Raw genomic sequence first — 10,996 nt, forward strand, 5'->3', positions numbered from 1 at the left:
TTCACAGCAAATAGTTTTGGAGGTAGTGGCTGATTACTCAGTCCCTACCAACTAAAGGATAAGCAAAAAAGACAAATACGTTTTCCCCTCTCTCTTCAGTCGGATTTATTTTTTACAGCTCAGCGCAAACGGAATATTAGTTCCACTTCACGCTTGACGGATCGGCGTGATCCTTGCGATTTCTCTTTAAACGAAACGCTGTTTTGTGACAGGTCGAATTTATCTGTTACCCATATAAAACAATGCACTTTTTTTCTTTTGGCTCCCACGCGCCAATCATGCAAACCAGCTGATTTTTGTAGTCTATATTAGTACATTTTTTATAACAGTTCGTAACTGACAATGATCCGCATGTAAATAAAGATAAGCAAAACAAAGATATTGTAGCAGCATATGTATCATGTAATGCATGACTACTTACAAGTTTTCTGTAGAGAGAATTTCGTACCTTATAATGAACAATTATTCCACGAGCGCGCGTTGGATATGATCTGATAGATAGCTAACGAGGCGCGTAGCACCGAATTGGCTACAATCATCTCATATCCAACAAGCGCCAGTGGAATAATTGTTTTATTAAAAACACCCCCAAAATATACAAAACTAAAATAAAAATAAATACGCCCCAAAAAGTCATGCGTACGCTTACCATATTTGTGGCTCATAACCCATTATGACTAAGCCAATGAAAACTCTTGAATTGCATTATCCAATGATCCAGTTTTTAATAATTAGTAAATAAACCCCTTCTGGCGCCTGGTATGTCGGCTGATAATGTCCGCGGCTGAGATATTGTCCGAAAAATGAATATTTGGCCGAGAAGCGAAGCTTCAAGGGCACATGTGAAATTTTGAGGTCAATCTCTCAGCCAAGGACATTATCAGCCGACATACCAGAGAGCCAGAAAGGAATTTATTTATTTTATAACCCTCCCATTAATTTTCTGGATATTTTGTTGACTCTTTTGTACTTATCAGAACAGCATTGGCGACCAAATTTTTTTAATGTCATTATCAGCGGATTCCACGAAAAAAGTTCGTTTTTCGTCCATGAAAAAATAATGAAGATGAAAAGGTGAAATTCTAGAGCTGGATTTATTCTTTTTAGCTTTGTTTCTTTTCGACAGAAACAGTCACAGGGCAATTATCGACGCAGGCGGAGGTTATTGCGTGATAACTGCCCAGTAATTTTGCACCAAGCGACGTAAAGTAGTCAATAGAATCGCGCGAAAATTAACCAAGGGTTATAACGACCTATAACCGACGTAAAACTCTTGACTAGCCCTCCCCTTGGTTACCCCTCTTTCGTGTAGGGGCTACATAGCATCAATTCTTTTCGTCTTTGATTGGGAAGGGGTGAGAGTGGTAATAATCTGGAGATCGAGAATGGATATGCTAATGATGATTCTAGCAATAGCTTTGATACGTAATTGGTATGAATTTCTCTCGCTAAGCAGCCTGTTATTTATTCATTTTTATATTGTTCACCGATAAAAGGTAAACGTTCTTGTATATTTCAACTGTCATTCTGTTGTTCAATAAAAGGTATCTATTGGCTATGGGCCGATGTTAGAAATGATCCCTCTTCTTGGAATCAATGCGCAATAACTTCGTTTCTCGACAGCCCCTCCCCTTTCTTAAGTGTTTTGATTGTATACGTTCTTTATTCTTTTGCGTCTAGTTCGAGAAACGGCGTTGAAACAACTCGCCAAAAGGCAACAGCAGGCCTGAGCAGTACAATTAGCACAAAAGCTTTACGGCTAATCGACCGACCCCTAATTTACATTTCATTTGCATAATTTGACCACCCACAACAACTCATAACTTAAAATCGGAATTCACGAGTTAAAAAGAGTAAGAAGCAGCGGCCAAATTGAATAACTAGGGCATCAAAAGCAAAAGCGAAACCTCATCATTCACTTGCAACAACTGGGGAAAAGAACTCGGTCCGCAGGCCTTGCAGCACCAACAACTGACTACACGTGCATTGCACCGTTGTCTTACTGGGAAGGGGCAAGGTCATGATGGCCTTACAGAACCGAACCCATAATGATCCAATCACAAATACGAACTTTAGAGAAAACAGGGTTTGTTGTGAGATGTCCTGTCGTCTTCGGCAATTGCTCTAACCAAGAGAGTATCTGCATGTGGCCTCGATTAGTTGCTGGAATGGCGAATTAATAAAGATACAGCTAACAGAAACTTCTTCTGAAGAGAAGAGTGGAGTGAGGTTTACATACTGAAATGCCTTCGGCGTCGTAACCAAAGATAACTTTCAACTGCTCGCTAGGGTCACGAGAAGGTTTTGAGCGAAGAAGATAAACAGACTCTTAAGTGTTATCGATCTCCATTAATTTCAATGATACTTTACCGAAGAAATATAAATTACCAGTACAAGGGCGCAGCTTCTTCACTCAGTCGCGGTCAGGTAAAATTGAACTATAACAGGGTATGCAAGACTTCTTCTGCGTCTTTCAAACCATGTGTATTAAAAATTCTATCTAAACAGAAATCTACTGGCGTTCTTACAGCTATTTGTATTTCAATAGTTTGTGACATTTCGTATTGGAGACCTGCTGCACGGAGTCGTTTTAAAGGTGAACCATGTTCAATGGGCGTAGACTTGTCGAGTGGTCACAGCCCTCTTTTTGACCAACCAATGAGTTCATTTCTCGTGACATTTGACTTTCCTTTCGAGAACATTAAACAAGTGATTCTAATGGGGTTTGCGAGGAATCAATTTTTAATTGAAGCACCAAAGAAATCGTCTGCTCTTGCGATAATTTAGATGCTTTTTCTTTGCGGAATTCAGTTAATTTGTAGAGGTGACATTGTATTCTCCTTATGTACGTCGAACAGAAAATATAAAGTCACATTTTAACACGAGCACTATGGAGTACTCGAAAGAGTCGAATTTCACTTTTGGAAGAGATAAAACTCGTTGAAATTACAAGAGAAACTATCGCCATTCTAAGGTATCCTCGAAGATTGAAGACACGCGTAAGGTGATGTGGAGCCTGTGAAAAGAATTATGGCGCTGCTGGCACTGTTAGGGAGTTTTCAATGGCAAAGATGGATCTCTTTTCTCGTTCTTGCTTGTGCCGTCCTCGCCTACAGGAAATTAGGTAATTGTCCTAATACGCTTCACTTCTGTGACAGTCTAATGCGTAGAGGCCCCCTTGTACAGTCAAACCTTTCATAATTGTTAACCTCGTTCCAGGTCAATTAATTTTACTATATTCCAACCCCATGTCACTTGACCCTCTTTTTGTCACTTAAGATTTATTTTACTTGTATTTGGTTTGCTGTTTAACTAGGTGGTCGCTTGCAAAGTTTTAGGACTTTAAGACATTTCACCTTTTCCCTGTCAAGTTCGAAATATTATTCCTTATCCTTTATTTCATACTTTATTTTTATGTTAATTGTGAGAATCTGTCTTTATTTTAGAACAATATTCTCAAACCAAAGTTTCCCTCTATTTCTTGGTTGTACCTTAAAGAAAATTAGGTCACACCAGAAGTTAATTTTCTATGCTATTATAAACCTCTGATAACACTAAAATGTAACACTGTACTGAGATAATCGAAATATGGAAGGCAAGTGTCTCGCAAATGACATTGGATTAACTCAATGAGTAGAGAAATAAACAAGAACGATCGACCCAATTAAACATAAAAATATGATTCATATCATTTTGTTGCGCCTTTTCTAAACGAGAAAATTGAGACAGATTTAATAAACGGATGTATGCAGGCGCCCCCACTGTTGGGTAACCATGTTTGTTTCCCTCCCTTTTGGTTGTTCGCTTTATGATCTTGCTGGTGCCTATTAACTTCACAATAAGGCTACATTTTTCTCACTTTATGCGTAGAAGATATTCCAGGAAACACAAGGCAGTTCATTTCTAAAATAAACCACAATTGCCGAGACTTCAAGGGAGTTCTCAATAGATGTCACGTGTGGAAAGATATGGGTTTCTGCTTCAAATATCGTCGACAAATGCAGCACGTGTGCAACAGAACCTGCCAGTACTGCAGTGAGTATTCTTTTGCCACACTGTCCTTGATGAGTAAATTTTTCAGTATAGGTTGATTGGTCACTGATGTAACAATGGAAAGTGGTGTAAAATTGGGAGAGGGAAATGCTTTGACTAATAATTTTACAGTTTGTGTCATTCATCGACTAAGCGTTTAGAACGTGCGCTTTCGTGCTTACTGAATTTATTCATTTGTTTATTTGCTGATTTGCCTACTTAGTCATTTATTTGTTTGTTTATTTACTATTTCTTCGCCGTAGAAGAAAAGTATATACGATAGCAGAATTGCAAAACAAGTTATACGTTCTCTCAACAACTAAAGTGGAACTTGGCATTTTGTTGTAAAAAAAATTCTGTTTGTTATTAGTTCCAGGTCAGAAGCAATGGCAAGTTATAGACATAAAGGGAGTCTGGGGTGAAGTAAGAAAACCAGGCGTTGCGCATGGCATGTCGTCAGCGGTGCAGCCCAAGGTTAAGGCTCTAGCTGTACAAATTTTGGGAAAAGAAAGAGCGCCACAAGTCGACGATGCAGCCAGTGCTATAGCAACGCAGCTGGAAGATGGAATTGATCGCGGAATCTCAGGTTTTAACCATAATCTCAGCGAACCTTGCTCTAACAAGAATAAAATACAGACATACATCCTTTATGTCTTGCCTCAAAGGACAATTTTTAAGAAGAACATCCCTAAATAAAAAAGGCCCTGGCTTTTATAGGAGAGACACCTGATCACATTTTTTTTTATTAGCTTTGCCTTCATGATACAAGAAAACAACATTACAATCAATATGTAGAGGTTTGGCAGGGACATCGCAACAGCTAAGTAGCCAATTACTGCGGGCCCAGAAATAAAATATATGTAAAAAGAAAGAAAGAAAAACCACATTACATGCAGCACATTATTGGTACGTCTAGAAATCTTGTGGAGTTGCAATTCAAACAGACGGTTTTAAACGTTCGAGGATTGTCCGGATTGAAGTTCATTCTGACATCATCACTTGATGACATGAACATCGTGATCACGGGTACAAAATTGTAGATCTTGTTGGAAAAGTTGATTCAGAGTTAACATTCCGCGACATGTTTTAAAATCTAAGCTATTTTTTTTCTTTACCCCGTATTTTATCAATTCACTTGTCTTTCTCTTTCTTTATTTATCATTTATTATTTGTTTATTTATGTTTCTTTTAGCCTCGCCAAAAGTTGTAAGCCAGCTTAACAAGTTTCACATAGGCCTTCAAAATGCATTAGCACCCAATGAAACTAAGGCAGCAACAAGTGACGAAGCAAAAGGGAAAATGTCCACATCCCAACCTGTTTCGCCAACAGACCAAGGAGAACACAAACCACCCCCAACTAAGGGTCCCTCGATTAGTGGCATAACACAGGTAAGCGCAGAGAGTAAAGAAGGGCATCCTGTTGTCGTTTTAATGGGATATGAGCTCGGCGAGAAGTCAAGTCAGAAAGTCAATGACGTTCTGAAGAACACTGACTCTTTTCAGCGCATTGATCCAGGAGCAACGAATAATGTAGGTCCGGAAGGCGGGTTCACTAATAATAGACTGCTAGCGTTAAGAGAAAACAACGTTCCTTACGTCAAGGCTGCTCAGGAACGCAACGTAACTAGCAGGATTCCCAGTGAAGAAAACGTCCCTGAGTCAGACCTACAGGAGATCTCGACACTGCTAGACAATGCAGCATCCTCTAGCGAGGGCTTGCGTAATAATCAATACATGCATGAAGAGACGAATGAACGTAATGCCGATACAAATGCTTTGCAGTTCAAGACTGATGCACCAAGTTTAGACACTCAGGCGATGAACGCTTTACAAAGCAACGTTACGCACGACGAAGGAACAGGAAATCCTGACACCGTCTTGCCTGTTAGCTCTGACGAGACAGTGAATCAACAAACTTTTGACCAACTGACTAAGCATGCTCAACAAGACACGCCAGTGGTAAATACAACAAGCACGGCTGATACTGCATTAAAGCCTCATAGCTTAGAAGGCATGCCATCAGATATATCAGGAATGCTTAACAAGCATGGAAATATCAATAACCCCATTGTGCAGGTTAGTGCATGTTAACAAAATGATTCAAATGTGGATAGAATGTCTGATTGACATCTGCCGGTGACACAAACGCATGATTCAATACCGGTAATTCGACGGAATAAAAAACACAGGCGAACCCAAATCTCGCTCTTTGTCTCAGGTATGTGCCCAGTACTTCACCTTGATTGCTCTACACTACATTTGTCGAGTTCAATTGCACCTGCCGAGTATAAAAGCAAAGAACAGCATCTTTTTCATCATCAGAATACACGCATGTATCCCTTCCCTGAGCCTGAAATAGCTGTTGAATAGAAGACGTATCGTCTCACATGGCATCAGACAGACGCGTCAATTGAGTGCTGGACAATTTGAGTGCTCGAATAGGATAAGTCCGGGTTTTTGACTGCATAATTTTAGCAGCTGGAAACCCATAACTCTGCATTGCAGACGGAAATTTACTGGCGGTACGTAAAGTATGCGCAGCAGGCTAGGGACCTATTGGAAGCTCTGGGTTAGATTTGGCACAATCGGCACCAGGTATGGATAAGATAACCAGCAAAAAAATAATCATTTGCAAAATTTTTCGTTTTCCTCACCAGATGAACAGACCGCTTCCAAAGCACGCTTTCCCGGGTTCCTCAGGGAAGCAAGTAACGCTTACAATCAATGAAAAACCTGGCACTGGGGAGGCTGTTTTTAAAGTTCAAAATTCCCCTCATACAACTGGATTAAGTTACGAGACTGAAGGAAACTCGGGAAATTTGCTTCCGTCATCTTATCTCCTCCAATCGGAAAGCGAAGAGGCAAGGGCTAAGTCAGATGAGGAAGAAACAAAAATCAGAGAAGCCACTAACGCCATTAAAAATGTGATAAAATTGTTTGGACAAGACAACCGTCGTGGTCGTACTAGACTTATTCAACAGGCAACGCAGGATTTTCGGGGCGATTCCAAGTCACTGGAAGACAGTCGTGAATTAAGTGAGTACGAAGCACAGGTTGCACAAGCGCAAAACCAGGAACGTGCAAAAGCCAGCGCACAGACCCTTTCGCAACAGAGTGGACAGGAGTTCAGTCCTAATGAAGTGGAACCTGGACTTCGCCCGCCAAACTACGCGGTCGTCAGCACGAGCGATTCCAAGGAGTGGAAGAACCTAGCTCGTGTGCTCGCTACGCAACTGAAACGTGTACTGAATCATATGGAGGACCGTGAGATGGAGAACCGACATGAAAAGGAAAAGATACAAGAGGAAATGATGCTCATGGCCCAACAACAGATCATGGGGAGAGATGAAGATGAAGACCCGGATAACGAAAACGATGAGGATGACGGGGACGACGACGAAATGAACAACAGAGAGAAAAGGCGCCATTCTGTGCTCAACCCTTACGTGAAACAACGCTCTGAAAATTCCACAAAGAACACAAAATTAACAGACAAGAAATTGTCCAAGACAAATCCCAGCAGGAAATTTACCGAACATAATTTGGTTCACAGAGCTGTGAAAAAGTTACCACGATTAGAAAAGCTCCATAAATCTAAGAGACATCAAAGCCGACTGGTTAAGTGACAGAAATCGCTAAGGTGAAACCTTCAAGACGTTTTCTCTTGCCTTATAATCTGTTGTTTATCTTTTTTCTCAAACTCATTAATAATTCAACAAGTTCAAAAAAAAAAAAGGAAATTATGACGGTAAGGGTGTTTGGATATCTGATCTTAATTAGCATATATTTTTACGATTTTATTTCTCCGTTCTCTCCTTAGTTTTAGTTTCGATTGGGAAGATATATCAAACGCTCAAGACAGTGGCTTGACCAAATTTCCAAATCCCTCGAAGCTCGTCGAAAACACTCCGCTACGCGTCGTATTTCAACTCTCTTCTCGGTGTTTGAAAATGTGGTCAAACACGATCTTTCGTGCTTGATATATTACTTGAACTGAGTAGGAAAACCTTTCGGGGCTGAGCTTTAAGGAGCTCAGTTACGGTATTTTGAGTCATTTTGGCCGCGTAACAGAATTGCCTTTAAATTGAAGAAACCCGCGGAAAATGATAGTTTACTAAGATGGAAAAACACTAAAGAGATAATAATGAACCACTAAGAAACAAGGATGGAGAAGATTAACATGGATTACAAACGACGAACTTGAAAAATTTAGAGTGAACTTTTCAAAATGCGGAAACCATGACATAGCTCCTTTAAAAAGCTTCTTTTAGTTGATGTACATCAGGGCAACAGAGAATGACATGTTTTCATCTCGAGGATTATTCAATCCGCGAATATATATAATGGGCATAAATAGCCTGACGATCTGTAAGTTTCTCTCTTTCGTGATGTGTTATCCCATTGGTATCATTGAAAACTCTCTGATGCTAAAGGTGTGAACTATGTCTCGAACTTTTTAAGTCCCTCGAACGGATTCAGTTCTCATGTTCACTTTGGTCAGCTGTACCTTGATAGTTTTCACACGGTCCCGATACCGGAATTATACCCAAGCGCCACTCAAGTTGCACCAAATATGTTTTCTTGTCCGGACTGTTTCACTGACGTTCTACGCAAAACAGCATAATGTCACAGTTTACCGATAAAAGCGCATTTAAACGCCTGGGACCTGTTTCTCGAAAGCCCCGGAAAGCTTCGGGCCCGAAAAGCCATTTTTAGTTAATCGTTATTTAAAGACAGAGAGGTATACACACTTGAAACTTCTTGTACGGAAAGGAACATCTGTTAATACTACGATTATGTGAAAAGAACAGCTCTGTAATCATGAGGTTTGAGATTTTGCTCCGGCTTTCCGGGTGCGAAAACCTTTCGGGACCTTCGAGAAACGGGCCCAAGAAGTGAAAAATACTCGGATAGTTTTTGATTTCAGCCCATGGTCTGTGTGCATCCTCCGCTGCACAAAAAGAGCGGGTAAGCCTTCCACCAACCGAGCCATTGGGTACTTGGGGTATGTATTTTCAAAATGATTTCATTTATCTTTATATCACCTATTGTAACTCTACATGGTCGTCTACATACGTAACTAACTTAAATAGAATTTATTGTTTGCAAAAACGGCCTGTGCGAGCTATTACCAATTCAGATTATAGAGCACATTCTCCTTTATTCTCCAAATTAGGAATTTTAGACATTTATCAAATCAACACGTTTCAAATAGCTAAATTTATGCACTGTTATTATAACAACCTGTTGCCTCCATTGTTTTTCAACTTGTTTTTTGTTAATTGTCAAATTCATGACTATAGCACCAGAACAGCCAATAATTATCGCGTGCAACATTGCCGGACTAATCTAAAAAAGTTCACAATTTTTTACCAAGGTCCAAAGATCTGGAATTCCCTTCCTCAGTACAATCACTTCATTGTCAAGTGTTCCCAATTTTAAGAAAAAAACTGCTAGAGTTTTTAGTAAAATAATTACTGAACTGGCAAAGCCGCACGCTGTTGCACTATTTATGTAACCGTATTGTTACGTACGAGGTGGCCTCAACTAAAAGCCTGATGGTTTCTAGAGGTCACCTCGCCTCACATTAAAATATTTATAAATACTGTACATTAAGTAAAAAGGCAAATAAACAGAATGAATGAATGAATGAATGAATGAATGAATGAATGAATGAATGAATGAAACAGAATGAATGAATTTCATAAATCTGAATCACCAGTGATTTTTGTTGTACTAAGTTAATCTTTTTAAAACTTCTACGAAAGTTTATGTGCAAAATAATGTGTATTCCTAGATTATATTTAGTTTAAGACAACAAGTCCAAGTTATTACAGTGGTAGAATTAAGTAATCCATCTGTTATAGTTAAATTAGTTCATTAATATATGGGACTCTTCTTAGAAAAGCTCAATAGAGTTTGCAAGGCCTCCAGCCATTACATTATTCATATTGTTATCATCTGTAGTAGATTTATGTCAATTTGTGTAAATAAATTATAACGGTCAAATTAAATAAAAGTTCTAATACCTGACGGGGAATCTTTGGCTCAGGGTAATAGCGAATAGTGAGCAAGTGCAGCAAGGCCTCTAGAGAAGGTAACCAGTCATGTCGCTCAAGAGTCATGTCGCCCGAGGTCACCTCGCCCGAGACTACAGCCAGGTTTCCAGAAAGTTTAAGTCGTGTCGCTCGAAATGTTGAGTGATTTCGCCTACTGGAAATTATGGTCCGCAGTTCGAACGTTTCAGTGTAAACGTTTGTTTGAAACAGATCTATTAAGTATTTATAAATTGATTCGAATACGGTGAGATAATAGTACGCTGGGCAAAACTGTTCTGGATCGACGTCTTATGGCCAAGAATTAAAACAAACGAAGTGACAAACATAATTTTGTGATTGTCTTAAACTTAACTAAATTCCACACATGGAAATATATTTTTATATGGATTACGCAAGAAAGGCCTGCGTCACACCTTGTCCAAATTTGGTAACTAAGTCACAAAGTATGCAAAATCACTTGATTTCTGAGGGAAAGAGTCACATTGGGAGTGTTGTTTTGCGAAGAAACTCCTTACGTGCTAGTGGATTTTTTGGTCAAGATTTTGACAAGAAATACGATACTGTCTTCAGAAACTGTCTTGCCACAAGATCGGTCTTTCACCTGTTTTGAAGATGGCTGCCGTTAGCCCGCGCTTCGTACGAGCCACAATTCCACAAAATACTGGTGTGTTAAAGCGTTGTCGGCCAAAAACCTCAGACACTGCTATTTGTGCTTTTAGGAACGTTTCCGGACCTGTCTCTGGGTTCATCTACCAGGAGCATGCCATTTTCTCGCGTTTTCTTGCTTAACAGCTTGAAATAACTTTGTTTGCTTTGCCTTGTGGCCCTTCAGTGGTAGCATCACAACTTGAATATTTGATTCTCTAAACCGCTGATGTATCACAGGATTATAGTACTGTTTAGAT

At 39.7% G+C, this 10,996-nt stretch overlaps 1 protein-coding gene across 1 annotated transcript; it reads left to right on the forward strand.

The window, feature by feature from the left end:
• Positions 1 to 2,725: 2,725 nt before the first annotated feature.
• LOC110042938 (uncharacterized) lies at positions 2,726 to 9,686 on the forward strand. Its single transcript, XM_020748328.2, has 5 exons — positions 2,726 to 3,124; positions 3,871 to 4,035; positions 4,403 to 4,618; positions 5,225 to 6,108; positions 6,690 to 9,686. Exons 1-5 carry the CDS (start codon positions 3,031 to 3,033, stop codon positions 7,656 to 7,658), a joined length of 2,328 nt encoding a protein of 775 aa, XP_020603987.2. The 5' UTR covers positions 2,726 to 3,030; the 3' UTR covers positions 7,659 to 9,686.
• The last annotated feature ends 1,310 nt before the right edge of the window (positions 9,687 to 10,996 follow it).

Source organism: Orbicella faveolata, unplaced genomic scaffold, assembly GCF_042242905.1.
Source record: "Orbicella faveolata isolate gen_17 unplaced genomic scaffold, um_ofav_v1 contig_36, whole genome shotgun sequence".
NCBI lineage: Eukaryota > Metazoa > Cnidaria > Anthozoa > Scleractinia > Merulinidae > Orbicella > Orbicella faveolata.

Excerpts from the sequence above, each read along its gene's own strand:
- LOC110042938 (XM_020748328.2), top strand. The coding sequence starts at position 3,031 with ATGGCGCTGCTGGCACTGTTAGGGAGTTTTCAATGGCAAAGATGGATC. Across the intron at positions 4,036-4,402 it reads CAGAACCTGCCAGTACTGCA|TTCCAGGTCAGAAGCAATGG; the intron begins GTGAGTATTCTT and ends GTTTGTTATTAG. Across the intron at positions 4,619-5,224 it reads AATTGATCGCGGAATCTCAG|CCTCGCCAAAAGTTGTAAGC; the intron begins GTTTTAACCATA and ends TGTTTCTTTTAG.